The 25,698-nt window shown below is 32.2% G+C and overlaps 1 protein-coding gene across 7 annotated transcripts in view; it reads left to right on the top strand.

Annotated features, from left to right (window-relative positions):
• The window catches only part of PTPRK (protein tyrosine phosphatase, receptor type K), a 557,333-nt gene that overhangs the window by 509,868 nt on the left and 21,767 nt on the right, over positions 1-25,698 (top strand). Inside the window, exons 14-24 of one of the 7 annotated variants that reach the window (XM_025382412.1) lie at positions 2,923-3,061; positions 11,140-11,300; positions 13,159-13,194; positions 15,158-15,169; positions 17,475-17,659; positions 19,366-19,453; positions 20,810-20,886; positions 21,082-21,099; positions 23,650-23,686; positions 24,974-25,071; positions 25,485-25,601. In XM_025382412.1, coding sequence (XP_025238197.1) covers positions 2,923-3,061; positions 11,140-11,300; positions 13,159-13,194; positions 15,158-15,169; positions 17,475-17,659; positions 19,366-19,453; positions 20,810-20,886; positions 21,082-21,099; positions 23,650-23,686; positions 24,974-25,071; positions 25,485-25,601 — 968 coding nt within the window. Of the gene's footprint in view, positions 1-2,922; positions 3,062-4,100; positions 4,143-6,123; positions 6,154-11,139; positions 11,301-13,158; positions 13,195-15,157; positions 15,170-16,041; positions 16,396-17,474; positions 17,660-19,365; positions 19,454-20,809; positions 20,887-21,081; positions 21,100-23,649; positions 23,687-24,973; positions 25,072-25,484; positions 25,602-25,698 lie in introns of those variants that run through there. The other 6 variants (XM_025382413.1, XM_025382414.1, XM_025382416.1 and 3 more) reach the window with 6 other exon arrangements.

Genomic DNA, 25,698 nt, shown 5'->3' with positions numbered 1-25,698 from the left:
TAGTAATAGTAATGATAATAATAAATGCCACCACTAAAGACTTTGAGGAGAACTCACAATTAAGGAAAACAACCACCAAATCACATGTACTTGGAGAATTTGATTAGACTTCTATACTTCAGTTTAATAATTATGTTGAAGATTAGTGAACAACTCTTGGCACAAGAATTGTCATCATGACAGACAGGCAGCCTTACCCAACTCAAATAAATAACTTAATGGGCTTTTTTTCCTTCATTAACCACATGGTAATGTGAATTGAAGTCCAGTCTTTAACAAAGACCTATAGACTATGACTTTAAAGTAATATCTCTGATTTGCATAATAGATTATGAAAGTCTCAATGCTTTGTACTCTTGGTACACTTGCAAGCGTTTTAGTATCTATGTTAAAAAAGTTACTTTCAGATTTGGCTTTTTATTTCTGGAAATATGTTTACATGAATTCATTAACCTATCTGTATTACTTGTAAGACCTTAAAAATTTCTTCTTCCCCTTACTTTGAAATTGTTTGACCCATCACCCTCATGTCAGTTTTGTTATTTTATTACTAAATCTAGGTAGTAGTATTAAAGCTGCTGTTCTTACTTCATGATGATAGTTTATATTTGCACCTACATAATTACATATATTATATTTGTACCCATATACATTTTCTGCTTCTGGTGGGGAAGAAGCATCTCTGAAGATTTTTGTAAAATGTAGCATATGCCACTCATAGTATAATGTATTTAGAAAATTGTACCATAATAGCATGTATTTTATTTTAACTGTTATGAAAAATGCTGACCTCATTAAGCAAGAACTGCTCTTCCAGAGAATTTTCAGAAACATTTGATTCTATAACTCAGATATGTCGGAAAATCACTAAGGGATCATTATCATTAGCCCCTGAAAGCCAAGTGTCTCACAGAACCTGAAGAAAGTAGTCTTTGATTAGTGAATAATGATGATTTGTTGCATGGACTAAGACTTTTTTTCTAGGGATTTCTACATCAAACATTCTGTTTCTCTTCCTATTTGAAGTAGTATCTCTGCCAAACCAATGTAATTTAAGAGTTACAAGCAATGACTATGTTCCTTTTAGGTTTTTTCATTCAACTTTGTAACATATTCCACCTGTTTTCAATAGCTACATATATAGAGATATAGATATATGTATTTATTTCTAAAGTTGCCCTGGAAAGGAAAAGATCTCTAACATATTTACTACATGTTTTGGTAAACTGAACCATAAAATAATTTGAAAGCCTTGAAGTACCTCTGTTCATAATTATGAGGTTAGAAATTCCCTACAGCCAGAATATATGGAAAGTGTCAAGTCAGAAAGGGAATCTTCCTTAGTTTCCCAAAATATACCAGCCAAAGGGTTGCTTTTTCAGCTTGAGAATAATAGTTACCAAATCTAGTCTATGGAGAAGTTTTCATGCAATTGAAATAAGATAAATTAAGACAGTTATAGTGAATTGTTTTACAAAGTTAACAGTTCTGATGCTTTTATTTGAACTATGTCTTTCTCACCGGTTTAGCTTTAAATTACCATTTTATATAACAATATTTACATTAGACCTATTTATTCTGTTAGATTTCTTACTTTGAGAAATTAATAGTTAACCTCAACAGTCTCCTTTTGGCAGAATCTGTGGCTGGTGGGAAAAGTGGAGCAGATACTTGGATGTATAGAACTATGGGTTGGGGGAGTGTAGAGAAGCCAAGAGGAGAAGGTAAAGAAGAAAGGATCAGAATGTAGACAAATGGTTCATTTTTAAGAGCTAGTTAACAAATTGTCCATTGGAAAGATACGAGGTTAGGTTTAGAGATTTCTTTGTGTGTCTGTTCATGTGGACGCCATCTCTTGACTCCAAGTGTAAGGCGCTGTGCTGGGTGCTTCAAGGCAGTTTCCCAAATGTGTCTAATCCTGCAAATCACCTGGACTCTTGTTACACCAATTTTTAGCAGTAGGAGCCATGAATCTGGAAACATTGAGAAACTGTGTGTTAAAAGACAGAAGATATATTAGATTTTTTCTTTGCTCTTGAGCAATTTATAAACTATCCTTATCTTTCTAAGCCTCAGTTTCTTTATCGATAAAGTGTAGGTAGTAATACTTTCCTTGTCAATTTTCAAGGTAAATGAGGTAAAAGGAAAATGTCCTCAGAGAGTTACTGGGGCTTGTAAAGGAGTTAAAGTTTATAATTTTAATTGATTGTGTGTATGATGAGTAGTCAGATGGTTTTGAGGAAGAAAGGAAGTTAGGGCATACAAAGAAGTTTTTAAAAATAATCATCTTCTCCAAGTTGTTTCCCAAGTTTATTATCTGGGTTTTATTTAATAAAATAATTTGAAATATTCCTTGATGTGTCTGTTTTTCTTTGCCTATTCTTCTCTTGTGCCAACTCAACTATTCATCTCAAATTATATATATTAAATCATAAACTCATGCTTCTAGCAGTTATACTGGACATTTATTAAACCTAACCCTTCTGTCCCAGACAAGTGTCATTAATACTGCCTTAAAGCACCAAGCATACCACCAGGCATTTGAGTCAAGAAGCATTTGCTGAATTGACTGATAAACCTCTAAATCTGACCCCATTTCTTTCCAATGTACTAGTTGCTAGAAAACCTTATGTTTTGACTTTCAAGGACACTTGGGGAAAACTAGTTCATCATTCTCTTTGATATTTATTTTGGAGGTTTGTTTTATTTTTTGTATTAACAAAACCTCTTGTCAGAAAGATTTCCTTACCTCGACCCTAAATCTCATATTGTATTTTAGCATGCTTCTGTATTTACATTGTGAAATTATTTTTATTAATATACAGTAAACAAGTTGTGTTTATTGGGGGTGATCACTGGGAATAATTTTTTTTCTGTGATTGTTAGCTTCTTTCAGTAACTGATTTTTTTTTATTCATTTAGCAGCAGCAACAGAAGAACCAGAAGTGATCCCAGATCCCGCCAAGCAGACAGACAGAGTGGTGAAAATAGCAGGAATTAGTGCTGGAATTTTGGTGTTCATCCTCCTTCTCCTAGTTGTCATATTAATTGTAAAAAAGAGGTAAGGCCTAATATTGTCCGGTCCTGCTCACTTACCATTTATGTCACTGGTTTTAAAAATCTGTTTTTTTCAAGATCCTTTAAATTAGAACAAACAACAAGAAGAAACTTTTAATTTTAACAATGTTGTCAGCACCTGAGTCTATTGGACATGCTGTCTAATAAATTCTTATTTGGTTATTCGTAATTTAATTCTGGATATAAAACATATGCTTTTTGTTAAGTTGATCTAGAAATTAGTATCTGAATTTAAATTTCTCAAATGCAAAGGTACTTGAGATAATCTATCTTGTATTTGAAGTGTTATTATTAACAGTGGCAAAATATGGATTTATTGTGATACTTGGGCTGTGGTCTAGGAATTATTTTGTGCTCTTTTAATGTATTTTTCTACATCTTGGCTACAAATAAGATATGAGAAGAATATAAACATTATTTAGTAAAATTGTACATTAAATATTCATTGACTAAAAATTTTAGCCTTTTAAAATAGAGAGTAAATTGTTTTAATTGAACATTAATTTTTTATACTATATCAACCAATATCACCATCTTCTGGAATTACTTGAAGATACTAAGACCTACTGGAATTTAAACTGAGCTTTGCTCTGGAGACCAAAGTATATTCCTGATGAAAAGCCTTTCAAAGTACACAGTTTTTGTAATTTCAGCTGTTTTACATTATATAAAATGTCATAAATCTGTAAGGCATTGTCTTGGAAACTAATATAGCACTCTAATCTTTCCCATTGTGTATTTGGGATAATGCTACAATTTGGAAAGACTAAAAAAATCTTTATAAGCAAAAGTACAGTCCTAAAATAGTTTGGTGTATAGAAGTGGTTGTAATCAATGAATTCTATTGAAAAATATAATAAATGATGTTGCTTATATTACATTAAATTATCCAGTTTACTATTATAGTTATTTTATACTTGAAATAAAGCATTAACATTATAGATAAGACTCATACTACATGTTTTAATGATTCCATCAGAGTTTATTTTAATATATTGCCTCTTTACGATTATCCCCTGGAGATATATATGTTGGAGAAGACACATCTGCATTAGAAACATTAGGTATGCATTATAGTGTTTTGTGTTAAATTAGCTACATACGTGCTTTCCCCAAATAGTGCTTTCTCTTGCTGTTGTCTCCCTCTGTGGTTGGAAAATACATCATATGTGAGGCAAAAGTTTTAAGTATTTTAGCAATAAAAATTTGCCAGTAAAGATCAATAAAAATCACCAAATGTAACCTTCAGACCTTATGTCTCTGTTTAGTTTAAATTTGTATTTGGAGACTTAAGTAAACAGTTTAGAGAGCAAATTTAACTAAACGTTGCTTAACAATGTTCTTGAGATTGGATATAAACATGAAAGTGACTTCTAATTATGTCCTCATATTCAGTTAGAATTGGGCTAAACTATTCAGTTTTATTTGAAAGCATTCATTTGTCTTGATAAACCTCCCTATCCAGGCCTCTGATTTAGCAATAATGAAAAAAAAAATTGAAAAATAAACTTCCTAAAGTATGCTAAAACCATCACTAAGCAAGATTTTGGGGGAAGGTAAAATGCTCTGACAGCTCTCTAAAATTGTATAATATGACAACTTGATTTTCTGGTTCATATATTAAATGGTTAAGTTAATGAGCCTCTCTATTAAAATATTTAACATTTGAGCTTTCATAATTATGCTTTGATTGTCTTTTGATAGAAAGTATGCTAGGGCTTTTGCTTCTGTTCCTCACCATCACCTTTATATCCAGGAAAACCTACACTTTTAGAGAGAGATCAGGTTTCATTATTTAGATATGTTACCTTCTAATATATAGTATTTATATCTACATTACTTGAATTTCTTACTTACCAAAGCAACTTTGTAATGACTTTTACTCATATGTACAGTGTCACACATGTAACATGTATGCTTTAATTACAAGTATGTTTATCATACATATAAAAAAGTATAGATATAGCAGCATTGCATTGGATATTATCATCAAGTATAACTTAAAATTATTAATATAAAATGTTTCCCTTTTAATATATAAATTTATAATAAAAATAATGGAAAAACAAGTTACTTTAGTCTCTTATCTACATTTTAGTGGGCTAGTGTTAAGTTTGACTTTATCCCTCACTGGGATGAATATATGTAGATATATTTCTTGTGGGGAAAACAGTTCCATGTCTTTTTGGTTGTTTTGCAAAAGGATGGTGTGTAATTCAATTGAGTAAAGTTTTACAGCTAAGGATATATATAAAGTAAGTTTTTAGGCTAAGAAAAGGGATATTGCATCTTTCAAAACGCAATGTCATTTTTTTAATTTAATCGCTATTCAATTATTTCCAAATGTATGCCATTTTTCATTGGTTGTGTATTATATTTTACATGCACAGCATGAACACATTAATAACTCAAACATAAATTTGAAATTATGTTTCAATACAGTAAATGTTTGTGTATATTATGTTCACATGCATCTACTGTAGAAGTATCTTTGTGTATATATAGTATATGGTATATATGTATATTCACATAACATATGTATATACCTATGTACCATTAAGATATAATAACTTGTTTGTAGAAATTTAGGTATTATTCTGTATATATGATATATTAATATGATAAATCTTTATGTTTTGTATCTAAAGAAAAATAATCTATATAGTACACAAGTTCTATGCACAGCTGTTCCATCTGTCACATATTTAGATGGTAATGGATATTATGCTTAACTGCATGTTGAAAATACACAATCCATTTAATTTTTCAATTTTTTGGCAATAAGAAATATCAGCATGTTGTTTTTTCCAAATTATGTATTTTAAATTTTATTTTTAATTGCATATCTGTCTGTTTAATTGCATGGCAAAAAAACAATCTAACAATGCATGAGCAAATTGAAATGCAAAGCAAAAAAAACATGAATTTTATTTTATTTTCTTTTATTTTTTAACGCACATTTTTCTGCTTTATTGAATGTGACAGAGTCACGCTTTTCATTCACCATTGCTTCTCTTTTTCCACTGTCTGTGATTTGCTTGCCAGGAGGAGCTACTATTCTTACTCCTACTACCTGTAAGTAGAAAATGGGTGATGTACAACTTTACATGTGTTAAGGATGCAGTATCCCTTTTCAAAAACAAAACAGAATGTTTGCAATTTTGGTGACATTTAAAAAAAAGTTTTTTCAGACTCTAAAACTATAAACTTTATTACCTATTTTGCCAATCTTTTTAAAAAGGGATATTGTATTTCTGTTTGTCCAGCTACTTTTAATTTATTTATAATTTTCCATAAGTAGCTTTAGTCTAGAGCCAAAACATCATTTATTTACTAAAGTTAAACCTGTACCTTATCTTAGCAATATGACACTTCACTCATCTTGTAAAGAAGAGATAGTGGTTGTAACTCACAAATCACTATCTTTATGTAGCATCGTTATGTCTGACAAAATGAGCCAAGTGGTGTATTTATGGAACACTCAAAATGCCTTCATAGGATGCAAATTAGTTCAGGTCTGCATGTGATAACATCTCTCTCTGTATTTCTAGGAATCCAGGATGGGTTATAACTTCAGAACATCTTTGGTCTGGCCATTAAGGCAATCACTGTGCTTTTGTTAAAGAAAAAAAATAGTAGAAAAATCATGGTGTTGCAGCAACAAAGAAATAAAAATTATTTTTAGAGGAAAAAAAAATGAGTTTATTGTAACTTAAGTAGGACAAATGTTTCCTAAAACTAGAGCCAAAAAAACCTTTGTCAACTAGAAACTAGGAACAGATATAGGCACCACATTGTTCCTTTTCTCTTCCAAAGTCTGTAACTCTTCCGAGACTCAAGCATGGTTTGTTCATTTGGATAAGGATGGAGAAGATGGTCCATTCTATTTCCTGAGTCATTTTCAGTTTATCACCTAATATGCCGGAGTAGTTTTTCATCCAAATCAAGGGAACATTACAGCAAGGCATTCTTGGACTTTGCTTGACCAGTATTTGATCCACCACCTTTCAAGGTTTAAAGATTGAAATTAAGTATGTTTGGGGCACATATCCCACAGCATTTAAATCACTAGGTAAATTTAAGCTAGCTTTACAACAAAACCTTTGTAACAGTCTCCATTCTCCATGACTATAACACAGTTCTGCCAACATTTTAAATATTATAAAAGTTTTGCTTCCTAAAATCTGCTAAACCAAGCAGCTGTACACTAACAGTGCTCCTAACTTATTGTGATGAATCATAATATCCTTGTTAAATTATGTTTGATGAAGCCAGAGATAATCAACTGTACCGTTTCATACAATGATGGAGCACTTTCCCCCTTTATGGCCCACCCATACATCCACCTGCAGAAGTTTATGCTGTTGGCTGCTTTTATAATGAAAGTCATTTGCACATCTGTCAAACTCAAAGTAGTTGCAAAATGAATTGCTTAACTGTTCTGAAGTGCACATTATATATGCTAGTTGCTCAGGAGGAGACAAAGCATCAAACATACTGGAATCAATAAGTATTTCATTATGAGACTGTCAGTAGCTTAACATTAACCATTGATGCAGCTCTGATGTTAAAATGGGATTCCCTTTTTTGATGGATAGACAACATTTCTGTGTTCCAGACAATGTAACAGGTTATACTAATATTATTGTAGTACATAGGGTTACTGGCAATTTTAATCATAACTACAGAGATTATCACAGAGATATGCTTTTAAAGGCTGCTTAACCATACCTAGTGATGCTTATCTGGATTAGAGGGGTTTTTAAAGATAAAAATAGATAAAAATCAGGGTAGAGCTTAAAAGAAAACCAGATGTGATCTTTGAGCTAATATTCATTGTCATTGTCATAGTAACTATCTGTTTTTGATCAAAACACTTAACACTGATGTTAATTTTTCTTTGTTTTAGAAGAGCCTGAATGAAAGCCTACCTCACAGGGTTGTTGTGAGGATTAAGGTATAAAAACCAAGCTGATAATTCATGGCTGGCAGATATTAACAAAGGTTATATTCCCCCATAATTTGTCAACTAATCTAGGTTTGTGAATCTGAGAAGTTAAAGTCCTTCATTGCATGAAAATTTAAACCTGTCATGTATTTAACAAATTCATTACTTCTTGTTTCTCTCCAATCATGAAATACATATAAATTACACATATTTTAAAGTAAAGCCTCAGGGTTTAAATTTGTCTTTTCTATTGACTTTGAACTGCCCATCTTCAAAATTTTAACATTATTTTGAATCCAAATGTCAGTTTGTTTTTTATTTCAGTGCTATTTTTATTCAATTCAGTTTCTCATATTTTTTGAGAAATGAATTTATTCTTCTTATCCTAGAAACAAAGATTGGAAGTTATTTCCTAAGGCAATTTTTGCTGTTTTAAAATTTACAAATGGCAAAATATTTTTTCTATATATTTTGCTGAAATTTATAACAACTAGTGTTCAACTCTAGAGTAAGTAGTGGTGTATATTAACTAGTGTTCAACTGCTAGAGTAAGTAGTGGTGTATATTAACTAGTGTTCAACTGCTAGAGTAAGTAGTGCCACTTTGAAATGTGGCAATTTAAAAAGTGTAAGCAACCAGATACAGTGTAAGAGCTCAGGCTTTAGAACCAAGTCATTCTTCATTGCTTATTAGATAAATAACCTTGGGCAAGTTATTTAACTCCCCTGAGCCTCATTGAACTTATCTATACAATTAGAATCCTTGTGCCTTTTTCAGCAGATTGATCTGAGAATTGAGTTAACAAATGAAAAGTGCCAAGTATATAACAGGCCTAATTCATCAATTCAACAAGTATTTACTGAAGCCTGTTACATGCCAGACACAGAGTCAAGTGCCAAGGCTATGCAGATCATCCTTCTCTTTGTGGAGCACATAGTGGGGAAAACAATTGAAAGATATTCGCACTTTTCAATCAATAACACTCATTACAGGGGAAGAATGTGGTAGTATAGAAAATACCTAGCCTAACTTGAGAAAGGCTGTTTTAGAGTCAGTCATGCAAAACCTCCCTGATGAAGTGTCTGTTACACTGAGACAGAACAGATAGGAGTTAGCCAGATATTACAGTCAAAAAAATGTTGCAGGTTAAAGAACAAACATCCTGTATGATGGCCTAGCGGGAAGTTTGGAAAGTGAAAGTCCATAGGCTAAATGTGACCTTATGATGTTTCATGTGGCCCATACACTGTTTCAAAAAATAAAACCACTCGAAAAAATCAAGAAAATTAACATCAACAATCAGATTCATCATGACTTGTCTTAAAAAATAAATAAATAAATAAGCCAGAAGTTCAACACTGGGATCAAATACCAGTAGTCACTTAGGCAAGTTGCCCCTAAACTGCTTTCTGGTTCTTCATTACCCTTCCTTACGGTATCTTGCCACTGACAGCAGCACTCATTTATATTACCTGTCTGAAACCTACATATTCATAAAGGATTTTTACCCTCAAACCTAGAAAAAGATTAATAGCTCTTTGAATGTATAGCGCAAATGTTGCTAATAAATGATGGTGGTGATGGTGTAGTGGTAGTTACGTTGGTGGTGGTGATAGTTCTTGTTACACTTTGTCGTTGTTTTCTTATTACCAATACTGTGATTCTGTGATTATCGTTATTTATTATTTCTAAAATAGCCATCTCCATCCTCAAATCTTAGCTTATGACTATCTTAAACAACATAGTGTCAGATTTGCTGTGTACACGTATCATGTGTGTTGTGTATGTACTGCCCTGAGGTCAAGTACTATAATTCTCAGAGAAAAATATCCTACACTGGAACAGTCCTCCAATTGCTAAATTTATGTTTTAAAGGAGAAGCCTTTATACATAAACTCAGTCTATTAAATGAGCCTTTGTAGTATTTGTAGTACATTTACTCTGGTTTGGATATTAATATGAGGATCAGAAGAAAATGGCTTAGCTTATAATCTAGTGGAGGACTGGTGTTCTTAAAACAACTAAAGAATATTTCCAAGGCAATATAAATTGCTGCCATAAACTTAGTAACACAATTTGCCTATTACAGGCTTTTAGAGTACCTTTATTTATATATAAATTTTCTTGTTAGTGTGATTTAAATATTTTATGTGCCTTTAATAGCCCTTTTTCTTGGATGTTTCATGTGTAACATTCACAAAGAACTAAAATATATTTTACATCCATGACATGTAAGATGAACATGCCAATATTTGAGTAGTTCGTAATTCTAATGCTGTTATTAGCCAGTCTCTTAAATCATATGCCTTTCTGCATTTATAAAGCATTGCTGTAGTTAGTTGATAGTATGTCATGTGGTTCTAATTAGAAAACACATTTTTAATATTTGACCATGTGAATATTCCAAGATGATAATTTGCGTATCTTTCCATACCATTTTTTAAAACTTTTCTCAGTACTTTTCTTACACAGTATATTATTTAATCCCATATATTCATGTGTACTTGAAATTTTCTAGCAGTGGTTTATTCTAAAAGTCTTCAGATTAGCTTCTGATTAATGCTGTAAATATTTTGCTAAATATATTAATGCTACATATCGCATTTTTAATAATAGCACAGAGAATGAAGAATGGGACATGTCTTTGTTTTAATTTGGTGGCTACAGTAAAACAGATTTGAAAAGTTAGTCGTGTTATTTCTAAAAGGAACTAAAAGTTGATCAAAAGAATTAATTACCCAGGAGGAATATCAAAACTTGGCTTTAGCTTAAATATTTATTGAATTACTCTAGTAAGGAGGTATTTATTTTGCTTTTAATAAATATAATTATATTTTATGATATTTAAGAGAATAAAATATAGGAAATGATGAGAGATTTGGGTTGACAGCTTGAATATTGAAATATGCATCTTACAAAAATACTTTTATAGCAAGGAACAAATATAATTGTTTGAATGTCAAACTTAATTCCTGAAATTGTGACCAGTGCTTGGGGTTTCTAAACCATGTTTGTAACATTATCCTCGGGCTCACCTGAACTACTTATTGCTGGTGTTAACTCTCCTTCAAGCCTCAAACACTAAGGATTCCGTTTTGCATTTGCCTTGGCAGCAAACTTGCTAAAAAACGCAAAGATGCCATGGGGAATACCCGGCAGGAGATGACTCACATGGTGAATGCAATGGATCGAAGTTATGCTGATCAGAGCACTCTGCATGCAGAAGATCCTCTTTCCATCACCTTCATGGACCAACATAACTTTAGTCCAAGATGTAAGTTTTTCATTAAAGTTTTAATAAATGATGTTACGGCTCATTAAGTTCACTTTGAATTCTGCACATTACCTTTTGAATAATGAGAGAGAGTAAGGAAGTGAGGGGAGAAGCAGCTAGAAAGAAGAGAAAGAGATGGAGGATATTATGGAATTTACAAGAAGGGTTCTCATGAGGATTGATACTGGATTTAGTTTAACTTCAAACTCTATGAATTTTATTACTGTATCACAAGAGATATTCCAAACATATTCCACTCAGTCCATAGCACATGTCATTGCTTTAAGTGAAAATACATGATTGCCTACAAAAAGTTAGTTCATGTCAGAATTTGTAATTCTTTTTCCATTTGCATCTTCCTTTGTGTAAGATGAAAGTCTCTTTTGAGATAAGAGGAAACGGTAATTCTGGGAATTATTGACATAGGTAAAATCATGCCATTAAAGTAGTATATTGTAGACTCCTGGAGAATTGCAATACTGAAAAGTTAACTCAGGGAAACGTTAGTCTACATGCTCTTAAGTATCTGCTGTGAAGTCCAAAAGTATACTTGAATTGGGGGATTTGCAAGGAACAGTGAAATTCATCCATCCATCTGTCTTGAAAATTCCTAATGTTGGTCTATGAAGGCAAGGCTTTTAAAATATTTCCACTGAAGTAACGTTTAAAAGCAGATGACTTTAATAATTACCCCAGAATCAATATTACTGTTTATTTTCAAATTTCATATGAATGTTATATTCTGTTCTATAGTGCATCTGTTTAAGTTAATTAAGTTTAAGTGAAATTGCCTAACTTTGTTTCTTCAAATCCTCTAGTAAAATTGATGCTTGAAGCAGGTAAATCAGGTATATCTCTTGAGTATACTGGCCTTGTATAACTTGGGCCTTATGACATTTGGCTCAGATCTCAGAGATATGCACACCCCAAGTTGGAAAACATGGGTATAAGCAAAGAAACAATAGAAGTATTATCTCCTATACAAACTATGAACATATGTAGTAGTAAGATTGAAAACAAAGTATTTGTAGGTTGTATGCTTGTATGTCTTTTCAGAGAGGGAAGGTTTTTTTCTGAATTGTTCAGCTTGGTGAAATTTTTCGGTAACTATTGGATCTAAAATGAAGCCCATCATTTTCTATGTACATATGTATACCAAATTAGTAGTTAGGAATGCTGTACATGAGTCATTTTGGAATTTAGTTATAATCATGAAAGGGCCTTTCAGATCTATTTTATTTTTATTTCACTATAGATAAATGATGGAGAAAAACGTAAAATACTATTACTGTTGAAAGTAAGTTTTGCTGAAAATAAAGATGTATCATCTCCTTAACTACTTCATTTAATACTTAATCACTTAAGGGTTTGAAAGCATTCATGCTTCCCAAACTTGTCTATCTATTGCCTATGTTAGGACCTTATTTGAAAGTTTGAATTCCGCAGTGTAACTATAAATATCCACTACGAACTTAGAGAAAGGATTAAATCTATTTCCCACAGCTAACTGAAAAAAAATTATTTGGAATGAATATGAGATAATTATTTCTTTAAATACCTTACACTTGATAGATCTAAAATACATGGTTTTTTTTTCCTTAATTTTTGTAATGTCAGGTTGGATCTTCTGGCTTTTTAAATTAAACAGAGTTCTGAACTATAATTATAGATACACCTCTCTTGATGTTTAGATATAACGCAAGCTGGGAGAGAAAATTTTACATTTGCAGAATACAGTAATCTGAGAAAATTTAATGATTATATTTCTTAAAAAAGCATAAATCTATTTTAAAGAAAAAAGATTTTAAAAAACAATTTTAGAGCAATATATTCCTTCATGAGCTTTGTTTTCCTGCAGTGCCCAATGATCCACTTGTACCGACTGCTGTGTTAGGTGAGGCCCTAAATCTTTATCATCTTTTCATTGCATGGATGACACCTCCTTGCATGGGTTTGCCCACATACAGATTATTTACAGTGCAGGAGGCAGCTTGATTTTGAAAATAGCCATAGTATTATCAAAGAGAGCAACTGTGTTCAACTCAATATCAGATCTAGTGGATTTCAAATTAGCAAAGCATGCTATTTAATGTATTCTTTAATTCTTGATTGTTAGATTTGGAGCAGTAGTACAATGGCCCTTAATGTATAACTAATATTAACATGTCAAAATTAGCAGAATGAAGCCAAATGCATACATCTCAGGGTCCAGTGTTGCTTGAATGACTAGTTTATATGTAAAAGTCTACCTAATGGAAAGGAATGTTTCTAAATCCTCCTAATTTATAACCACAAAAGAACAAATTTACAAGTGAACATTAGGATTATGTGCATTTGCTTTAGCTTTTGTCTTTATTAAGACTATTATAATGTAGGTAAAATTGCTAAAATCTTGATGTGGGGTTGACATTCTACATGAACTTTATCTGATAAGTAGTGTTACCTTTCAAGAAATTTAGAACAAGCTACTTGGGTTACCACTGTATAACATCTAATACAACTGCTATTGCTAATGACAATTAAGGCTTTTACAGATGTAAAATTATATTATTTTTTAAATCTACCTATATATTTAAGAATGGAATAGGTTTCATTCCACTTTGTACCCTATTCCTTGACTAATTATACACCAATGATTAGTAACCAGCTTGCCTATATGTTCACAGGTTCCATATCAATTTTACCAGTGTTTCTAGTTAAGCTTTAACCAAAGAAATAGGGAAATTATCAGATAAATATATCTTGTAAATTCCCAAATGTCATGTTTGTTATTTAATATTTCTTGTGAACATAAAACTTTAACTCATATTTTATGCTTGTATTTTTGTTATCCATACAATCAATGTTAAATTGAATTTTTAAAATATTTTGGAACAACACAACTAACTCAGGTAGAATATACCTCTCATTCACTAAAATAAATATTTAAAATTATAATTTTATAATTACTATGAAGGGTATATATTCTTAAATAATCTGAAAAGTCAATGTTCTTAATCTCTACTTGCACTCTCCCTTTGATGTCCACCAATAATGGTTAAGAAGTGAACTGGGGATTTGCCCCAGGGAGTGATCTGATCACACAGGGAGGAGCCATAAATGATGATCACTGGGGATCATTAAGGAGACATCAGATGCCTCCGAAAATGTCATCTTCTGCTAAGCACTGTAGAATGCTGTCAGTATAAAGTTAATAAATTTCAATTAAAAATATTGATAACTAATTGGAAAAAATTAGTTGCTTCAATGCTAAGTTTCATTACAATAATTTTCTACACATATGTAAAGTCCAAGTCTCATTCCTCCTGTAGATTTATAATATGAACTCATAAAAATACCTACATCTTTGTTTTCCCATCTGTAAAACAGTATAATAATTCCTACCATACCTTTTTCACAGGATTTTATTATAAAGAGAAAATTAGATCATGTGTATGAGTTTTATAAACTATAAATAATTATTATAATAATTTTTCCTGTGAAAAAGGATTTTCATGTTTAAGGAAAGTCAGATTTAACACAATAGAGTCATGAAGTCTAGTTATATAAACATTCATTATACATTTTATTTAATTTTGAAAGTCAAGCTGGTTTTAAAAATATATTGGCATTCTTGAAAAGCTAACTATCTCATTAATCATATTAGATGTAGAAATGATATGTTGTATTTTTCATCATTCTTAGGATTGTGGTCTTTAGAGTTTTGCATCCAATCGTTTTTGTATTTATAATGCAGTTTCTGAAATCACTTCAAATATTGTTTAATGCTAATGCTTACTGATTTAAAAGGGCTTAGAAACTTTTCATATTGACTAATATTTTTGGTTTTTGTGTTTTACTGCTTCATTGGGTTTAAGTTCCTATAACAGGTAAGTGTATTGCAAAGAATTCTAGAAAACCTTTCAATCAAGGATGTATTTCAAGTTATTATTCTTAAATGTATAATAAGGATAATGATTAGTACATGTACCATCACTACTAGTCACATTATTAGGTGGTTTAATGAGGTGGAAATGTATTGAGATTAATAATGCATATGTGATGATTTTAAAGACCTTACTGCTCATTGTACTACTGTATTAAAGTTTAATGCAAAACAAAAGGCACTGTCTATTTTATATTAGGACACAATCATCTGTAAGATTTGGAATATGGGTGAATTCTGTGTTTCTCACTAAGCCTTTTTCAATTGTAAATATTCTGCTACTCCAGCAGGTAAAAGTGAGCTCTGGGGCTGCTCCACTGAGCCCTGGCTACCTTCCTCCAGCTTGAGTGATTGCATTTTGCCTCTCTGACGTTATCTGTTCTCTTTACTCTTTATCCTTAACTGTATATTCTGCAGCAGTGCCCAAATCAGTTGCTTGTGAATTTAATTTTTCTGGGGAGATGTATTTATTCTTTATGTCGGTCTGTTGATTGTAATATTTTAATAGAAGTAGATCCATTGACTTCGGTCTCATAATGAGAATAGGAAACTCATGAATCATGTTTATTAGCCAATGTTTTTGTGTAGAGGGGTGGGAAAAATCTGAGTAAAAGACATGAATTCACTTAGGTGGTTAGGTCACAACAGAATCTATCAGGGATTTTTTGATTCAATGTGGTATTTTTAGGAATGAATGCAAAAAATAAGCATTCAGCTTAATAAGAGGGAGTAAAGATAAATGCAATCAAGCTAAATTACAGAGGCACACAAATCTGATTGTAGGGTTCTTTTTTTTTTTTTTTTTCCCTTCTCCAGGAAGAAAAAATGTTTATCATGGGGACAACAATTCATTTTTTGCCATATCCTATTTGTAGAGTTGGTGATAGAACAGGCAAATGTACTAGCACTTGAAATATGTTTATCTGTTAATTAAATATCGTTCTCTACAGTATGCATTATCGTTAAAAAAAAAAAAAAAAGTTCCCCTAAGAGTGTATTTTCTCTTCTGTTAATGAGTATGACAGTATAATGCTTTTCAAAGTAACACCCCTTAAAACATTTGTTTTTTTTTTTTTTAATTGGTAAGTTTAAATGTGATAAATATGAGCATGCTTCTCATTGTAATGTTTAGTACTTTGGTCATTAAAATACTGTTTGTTCTTCATAGGCAAAAATGTTCTTGTTCTTTTCTTCTTATGACAGAAAAAGAATTTAAAGTTTCTTTTCTTTTAAAGCTAATGACACAATTGGGAAGGGACTTACACTTAATTGTGGGTGGTCAGGGATTCAGTTGACTTTTTAATTCATTCATTGGAATGTTTATTGAGTGACTTATGCATCAGGCACTAGGAATAGAAAGAAAAATATTCTGTCTCTGTACTCTGTGTTTGGATTTTAGTGAGGAAAATAGCCAAGTAAATAAATGATCAAAATATAGATTAAGTGAAATGACATGTAAAAATGAATAAGAGGTCATGGGAACATAAAGAAGGAGCATTGTAACTCAACCTGGAGGGGCCAGAAAAGACTTCCAGGGGAGGAACCCACATTTTGCTCCAGAAGCACACCCTGCTTTCTCTCACAGCGTGGCCAGGAGACTCAGAATATGTTTGCAATAAAAACAATAATAGTAATAAGTCAAGGTGGCAGAGGTTGAATATAATTGCATGTGTAGTCTGGCTAGCAGACAGAGTGGCATCAGGGGGTGATCATGTGGAATGCTCATGTTTCCTAGTGCAGAGTGTGCTATGGTAAGAAGCCTCAGAGAATAGGGCCACAAGAACAAGAAGAGCAGCCCTTTGGGGATGGGCTACCTAGATCGGGTGTCTCTGAGGGAGGTTGGGATATGGGTGGGAAGGAGTTTGGTCAACTTAATCGACCATGAAAATACCCCTCCACTTGACAGCTGGGTCCTCTGGTCCCACTCTATACTGCTATGACTGCAGATACAAGAAAAAGAACTCAGCAAAATTTCCCACTTAAGCTTTTAAAAGAAGGTCTATCAGATGTCTCCCTGCATCTCACAGGATCTGTTTTCTTGCTGATCCACACATAATATACTCTCACCTCAAACCTTGAATTTTGTCTTTGGGGATACTGCCTAGGCCTATATGTATGATATTTCTTTCCCAGAATTCCTCTTATTATCAAAAAGATCTTAAGGTCTTAAAATCCTCATTGCATAGATATATATATTAAACAAGATAACTTTGTTTCTTTTTTAACTTCTGAAATCTGAAAAATGCCAGATGAGAACCACAGTGCTACAGCAGAGTCCAGTCGCCTTCTAGACGTACCTCGCTACCTCTGTGAGGGGACGGAATCCCCTTACCAGACAGGACAGCTGCATCCAGCCATCAGGGTAGCTGATTTACTGCAACACATTAATCTCATGAAGACATCAGACAGCTATGGGTTCAAAGAGGAATATGAGGTGAATAAGTTTCGATACTGTGTTGAATTTGATTTTTAACTAGGATGCTCAGTGGAATTTAAACTTTTTTCCCGTCTTTAACACAACAAGGAGGGGATTGCTCTGTAGGCTCTCTAATCTAATGTTTATCATGGGAATGGGAAGGGAATGGAGAAAAAGCACTTCTCAGAGATATATCTGAGTCTAAATTTATTACAAGAATCTTTAATGTTGGATTCCATAATTTATTTTACTATGGTATTAAAAAATACTTTGTGTATCTTCTCATGCAAAAATCAAGTAGCAATACACTTTGGTTCCCATTGTTCCATTACAGATTCTATCATTTGAATGAATCAAGTAGCAGGTACTTCTCTGCCTCTTCGTTTGTTGACCTTATGATTGAGAAATCAAATGAAGCTTTGTGCTCTAAATGTACTACTTGCCACTCTCAGTTTAATTTTATGGATTATTGGTTGAGGGTGGCTGAGAAAAAAAAATAGAGCACTGCAAATCTGGTAAACAACACTGAGAAGCTGAAAGAAGGCAGTGGGAAATATTTCTTCCAACCTTATTTCCCCTTCCTACTCAAACCAAAATACCAGGACTTATCTTACAAAGGCAGTGATTTAAAACCAAACATTCCAACTAATGTAATATAGCAAAAGGGAAATAGTTCCTTTGCCACCCTTCACTTACTGAGAAATACCAATCTGGGGCATGGAAGGAAGCCAGCCCACTCCCCATGAACACATCACAGTACGCACACATTTAAAGTGAAAGAATCCAAGTAATATTTGGCTTTGAAAAGACCATCCAAAACACATCCAATTTCATGAAGAATCTTTTAAACTCCATATTTTATCTATGGATTACTTGAATACCTTAAATTAGGAGTGTTAATTATCTCTGAATTTTGAAAGTTGATTTTAGATATATGCCAGAAACACTATGCCATGGTAACAAAATAAGTACAAGGAATTAGACTATTCTGTCAGAGCTGGTTCTTTTTGTTCATTTCATGTGTATTCCTGTGTACCTTGCTTCAAAGACCATTGGCCCTTTGAAGACCCCATTTCCTGTGTTGAGCAAAGTTTAAGTTCTTTTGCAAAATGAAATTTACACCCATTTTAAATTGCTGTGTGTGGTAATTAAACTAGTCAACAAATTCATCTGTTCCCAGATTCTTGAAAAAGAGGACTCTATTTTAATTTTTATATGGTCCTTTGTTGTAAAGACTCAGTCCTTTTCATGATCTTCAAAGAAACTCAAATGTGATGTATTGCACACAATTTAATGAATAATTATGGAGGGAAGCAGGTTTTCTTTCTACTGTTATAAATGCTAAATGATGCACATTTGAAAGATACTCATTAAAAGTTTTTTTGCAGTTTTGATGCATTATCATTCAATACGTTTTGAAAAGAATGCTACTTTTCTACTTCTACCTCTCGTTATAGTGATCTTAAATTTAAAATACTTTCAAGGTCCATTTTTTTTTCTCTAAAGTTATTATTTTGTCTTTAATTTGACCTCAATCCAATTTAAGATGAACAAGTATGAATCCAACAAAGCGGCTTTGAGGTCTGAGAATGAAACTTGTTTACTACTGTGGGATTCCTTTCCTCTCTGAGAAAGTGGTTTTTACTATTTGGGGCTTCCGAACAGATAACCTGATTTTTAAAAAGGAATTAAATTCAGTCTGCTTATTCATTTTGTTTTTCCAGAGCTTTTTTGAAGGACAGTCAGCATCTTGGGATGTAGCTAAAAAAGATCAAAATAGAGCAAAAAACCGATATGGAAACATTATAGCATGTAAGTTCCCATACAATTCTTGGTGAATGTAAATATTATATGCTTATATGGTTTTAAACCTTAATAAAAATCCCAGAGAGTGGTGTGTCTGTTTATGAAGTAATCTATTTCATATTAAGACAGCATTTACAGTCAGGCTCAGGGGCTCACGCCTGCAATCCCAGCACTTTGGGAGGCCAAGGCGGACATATCACCTGAGGTCAGGAGTTTGAGACCAACCTGGCCAACATGGCAAAACCCTATTTCTGCTAAAAATACAAAATTACCCAGCTTGGTGGCACGTGCCTGTAATCCTAGCTACTCAGGATGCTTAGGAAATAGAATTGCTTGAACCCAGGAGATGGAGGTTGCAATGAACAGAGATTGTTACTGCACTCCAGCCTGGGCGACAAAGCAAGACTCCATCTCAAAAAACAACAACAAACAAAAACAACATTGGCTATTAGCAGTGATTCTGAAATTGTCATCATCCTCATTAATCAAATTGACTCAGCTACTTCACCCTGTGGAGATAACTTGCTGTTTGATTTCATGTTTGTACATAAATGCATAGGGTGTTACTGAACAGCTAAGACTATCAGGATAATGAAAAAAATAAGATACTTTCAGTTATAAACTGTTTTAACACCCCCATCAAACATATTCAAGATTGGGGTGTTATTCTTTCCACATGCCTTTAATTCTTACTTGGAGGCACTATCTAAACTCCAGTTGTTCGGTATTATTTATCATTAGGGACTTCCTCCTGAGTAAGTCCTCAAGATATACACGGGATAATAAAGTCATTATCAGACAAAACCACAGATCAGTAAGGAAAGTAGCAGGTAGTTTAACTTGTAACTAGCTGCTGATTTACCTAGACCACTCTATTCTGAATTTAAATTATTTTAAAGTATCTTATGAATAGCTCAAAATCTAACCTTGATTTTCAGGGAGTAAGAAACTGAGAGCAGGAATTCAAAATTCACTTTTTAATTCTGTAGCTCATTTGCTGTAAAGTGCAGAAGAAAAGGATCCAACCCATTTAAAGTCATGACTAAGAAGCAAAATTAGAAGTTAAGTCTAGTTCAGTTATGTGGACAATTATATGACTCAACTGATTACTTACCAGACAATTTCATGTCTCCTAAACACTAACTATGAAGGTTCAAGTCAGTGAAGCTTGAGTCACAGAGTATTATAAATGTAATAGCAAGGCTCACTAAAGTTCTTATACTTCTTCAAAGGACTGATTTGGTAGTAATATACTATGGATAGACTATGGGCAACCACTGAATTCTTTGGTCTCAACCAATGACATTGCCTCAGAACAGGGAGAAAATTTAACAGCTTATATTTATTATTTAAAATTTTTAGATGATCACTCCAGAGTAATTTTGCAACCTGTAGAGGATGATCCTTCCTCAGATTATATTAATGCCAACTATATTGATGTAAGTATTTTTATAGTTAAGTATGTCTACTTTATTGACTTATATATATGAACCTTTTTGCCCATTACCTATAAAGCGATTGCTAGCTTTTTAAAATTTAAAAGTACAAACTGTACACTTTTCCTTGTTCTACGTCCTAGTACTTACTGACGTTGTTGTGCTTTCTTTCACACCTGACTTTGGTTTGGGCTGTAGATTTGGCTGTACAGGGATGTAAGTACCACTATATGTAAATAACAGCACCCTATTATAAATACAAACGTTCTTAATTACAGTTATTACTAATGCTCTCTTACTACTAGTTATTTCTGCATGCTTCACCTAATTAGCTTCATACAATGTATCTCTGTTCGTTTTTTTGTAATTCTTTCACATGCGTAAAGATCTATTTTACCTCCTTCCCTTTTCTTGTGTAGAAAAACAGGACCATTTTTAGCTTTGACAATTTATTATGTACTCGAGTTTTATTTGTTGATGATTTCTGTTTCTGGCTTTTATTCTTACCCTTCCCTAAACATATGTGAGAAGCTGGATAGTATGATGTGTATTAGTGTGACTGAAATTTTACTTTTTACATTTGACTTCTGATGTTAAAATGAGTAGGGAGACTATTTTGTGATGTGTTGTATTGGCTTCTAAAGTAAGAAAATTACTCAGGCAAAATAATTACTAAATTTCAATTGTAAAATACACATATCACACATATATATCAAATCACCGAAATGAAAAAGTTTGCTTCTATCATATATTTCACTGTTAAATTTTGATTGCATATATATCTACATGCAAATTCTTTATTTAAAGGAAGTAATTATCAAACAAAATATAAAACATTCTTAAAGGGCAATATATTACATTACCTATAAGGAGGACAGGCTCTTTGTGATACCACCTGGTTCATAATCACACTGGAGAGCTTGGGAATGTTACTTCTCTCTCTGTACCTCAGTTTCCTTATCTTTGCAGTGGGGATAATAATAATAGTACTAACCTCATCACTTTGTTGCGAGAATTAAATGAAGTCATGCATGTTGAGCATTTTGCCCAATGCCTAGCACTCATTAAACTTCAACTTTTTTCTTTTTACAATTAAAATCTAGGTGTGCTGTAATTAAATTGATTCATAATATGTGTAATTATAAGACAAAAGGTGGGGGTGTTAAGTATGGCAGCATATGTATACTTTTATAGACATAAAAGATATGAAACCTAGGACCCAACATTTTCTAATTTCCATAAATAGGAAATAATTTTCTTTACATTTATTAAGTTCACATTTTAGAGTTTATGTTATGAATTGTATGTATTTAGTTGAATTAATATATTTTATAAAGCATAGTATATGAGTATATGGGTTCAATTTCTGATCATAATCTTACTCTTATTCATTAAATTTATCAAACATGTCATTATGTAAAACTAAGCTAATGGTCTAATTTTTAGAATAAAATAATCAACAGTTCTATGAAAAATTTGTAATTGTTCTTACCTATTTACTTTAACCTGGGTTTTCTGCCAGGACATTTACACTGGAGCCTTGTTATAAAACTATTTCATGGTTCATACTGTAGGACTGTATTTTAAATAAGACTTGTTATCCAGTCTTTCTGTTAAGACCCCAGTGTATTTTGGTCTATTTCTATACAATTTCATAATTTTCCCTCTCCCATTAGTTCATTATATGTAAAAGATATAAGTATATACTTCGGCAATTGGTATTTTTTTAAGAACTGCAAATACATATAAAGCTTGGAAAAATTTTTCCATAAAACATTGTGCTATTTTCCATAAAACATTGTGGTATATTAAAAAGTTGAAATCTTCCAAATTTGCAACGTCATACTCCTGCTATTAAATTTTAGGTTGGAGATCTCAGTTCACATGTATTTATATGTGTATTGAGTTGCCCACACCAATAAGTGGACAAATTGTACCACAGACTTTCACTAAGGCTCATTTGTAAATATGCAACAAATTCAGAACTTAGGATCATATCATCAACATTTTTGCAACTTATGCTCTGTTGGTATTCAAACCAATTGAGAGCGACTAACAATCTATTCCTCCTCAACAGAACTTTTAGCACACTGAAAAAAAATACTAAATTTTTACTCAAGATAAGATGCATTTTTAAAAACTCTTCTTTCCCTCTATATATATATATGTGTGTGTGTACCTATAATTATGTGTGTGTAAATTAACATTGTGAGCACGCACAAAATAGTTTTTGCATATCCCTGAATGTATTATTGAAAAGGAATATTCTCTAAAAATCTCAGCAGGACTTTGATTGGATGCACACATGCATTGTCCAGCTCTAACATTGGAATGTTCTGTTATTTTTTTATGGTTCTAATATGTCCTCGTCCATTTGTAATGCAGTGTGTTGTACTTTTGGATGATAAAATGAGAATTAATATTTTTAAACACTATTTTACCAGGAATGAATGACTAAACATTTACATGAAGGCATAAACATTTTAGTGAAACCAAACAAAATCTATGAGGTTATATTCCATGGCAAACAAAAATAAATTATACAATATATATTCCAATCAGAGCCTTTAAAATATTTAATTTTTGTTTTATGTTTACCTTTCAGATAACATAGGTTTGAGAAGTGAACTATGTGTTCACTACTCATTTCTGGACTTTTTATTATAACTTAATCTTAACAGGTGGTTGTCTTCATCTTTTTATGCCTTCATTCATTTATTTCTGATATTGATGTAAAATGATAACTAATTTGTTCTCCTATTTTAGGGCTACCAGAGACCAAGTCATTACATTGCAACCCAAGGTAAAACTTTGCCTTGTTAAATGTTATAGAAAAAAAAACTTGCTTATTCATCTATATAGTGGTTTTTATTTTTTTAAATTTTATCTTAGTAACAAAAAAATCAGCCCTTCTGATTAACACTGCTCCTTACTCTTTTGTACAGTACAAATTTGTTATGTGTGTAAAGCTTATATAAATTCAAGCTTGATTTACTTTTAATTAAAAGTAAAAGAAAAGCTGGTAGTGGTTATTATGATTTGATCCTTGTTATACAGATAGGTCAGAGCACTAGTCCATAGTGCCAGCCAGAGGAATTACTCATTTTTGAGAAAAGGAAAAAGAAGTCTCATATAAGAGGCCTGTCTTCTTGCAGCAAGTTTGTTAATAGTACCCAAGACCAATATTGTTATAATGAGCTATTATACTGAGCAATTTTTTGACAAGTCAAGACTAAGACAAAACAAAGAGATGGAATTTAGTCAAGTTAATTCTTCATGGAAAATAATAAGAAAGTAGAGAGATCTGGTTATAGTGGTACACTGGGGAGTAAAAGTATCCAAACAAACAAAAAGCATCTGTAGTTATCTCTCTAAATTGACTACTGGCCCTCAGAAGAGAAACCTGTACATCTATTTTATATAAAAGGAAAGTAAAACAAAAGCTAGGTTTACTCATTTGACAAGGGTCATTTTTCTATGTTTTCACATATGTTTGGAGTAATTGAGTTCAGTTGTATACTCTTTAAAGTTAGAAAGATCAACCATAGTGTGAACAATATTCAGTTTTATGGTATTCAGTAGAGAATAGCCCAGCACATGCTTTTGCAGTTTGGAGATTATATAATGATAAGATTAGAGTATGTCCTTACGTGTAAGGATATGTTTTTTATTGATCCCTAAACATGTACTATTTATAAATAGTGGGCACTTATTTAATTGGTAATATATGCCGTCTGGTTGATGGTGGTATAAGAGTTCTAGTTTTTACGTATATTTGAAGATGTGTTAAAATGACTTAGTGACCGATATAAATACCCAAGAAACTAGTGATAGTGTCTTCTAAATTGGGAAGTATAGAGGGCAAATTAAAAAAAAGAAGAAGAAGAAGAAGAAAAAAGCTTACATATGCCTATGGTTTTGCCTATTGTGAGAATTTAGATATGAACTGGATTTAAGTATTTTCAGTGACATTTTGCGCTGGACATTTTTTTTGGAATTATTTCATTTACTCTGTTTCTTATCTTACTAAACTTCTTACTAACTACAAAATTCCTTTGCTAACATAATATTCTAATTAATTTCTTCGTAGGTCCCGTTCATGAAACAGTATATGATTTCTGGAGGATGATTTGGCAAGAACAATCTGCTTGCATTGTGATGGTTACAAATTTAGTTGAGGTTGGCCGGGTAAGAGGAATAAAAAGAATTTTTTTGTCATAAAAATGAATCTAGTTGAGAGGCAGCATATAAGATACTCAAAATAGAATATCATCCAATTGTTTAAAAAAAATTATAGGCACAGCATTTTAATTGAGTACCTCTAAATAGACCTTGAATGGCTGAGAAATTATTTGATTTCTCATTGAGTAACAATATAAGCTTTAATTTTGTACTAGAATCTAATTGCATTATCAGGCTTGTATATTTTTTGTGAGACTATATGAACTGTTTATAGTATAATAGTTTTTTTTTTTTTTCTCATTTATAGATTTTTAACTGAGTTTTAATTGTGACCTAAAGAGTTATTGCTGGAATTAAATCACCTTGGCTAATTAGTAGTATATATTCAGGTCTATCTATGTATTCTTTTTGTCACTTAGGTTAAATGCTATAAATATTGGCCTGATGATACTGAAGTTTATGGTGACTTCAAAGTAACTTGTGTAGAAATGGAACCACTTGCTGAATATGTAGTTAGGACATTCACCCTGGAAAGGGTAAGTACTCTAAAATTCTATTTTAAAAAGTTATATCAAAACTGCTTTTTCTCTTAAAACCTTTGTCAAGTTCTGTTTTCGTGATGCTATAAAATCC

Source organism: Theropithecus gelada, chromosome 4, assembly GCF_003255815.1.
Source record: "Theropithecus gelada isolate Dixy chromosome 4, Tgel_1.0, whole genome shotgun sequence".
In the NCBI taxonomy this organism is placed as follows: Eukaryota; Metazoa; Chordata; class Mammalia; order Primates; family Cercopithecidae; genus Theropithecus; species Theropithecus gelada.
Note: the sequence above shows the minus strand (reverse complement) of the source record. Positions and strands in the feature narration are given on the sequence as shown.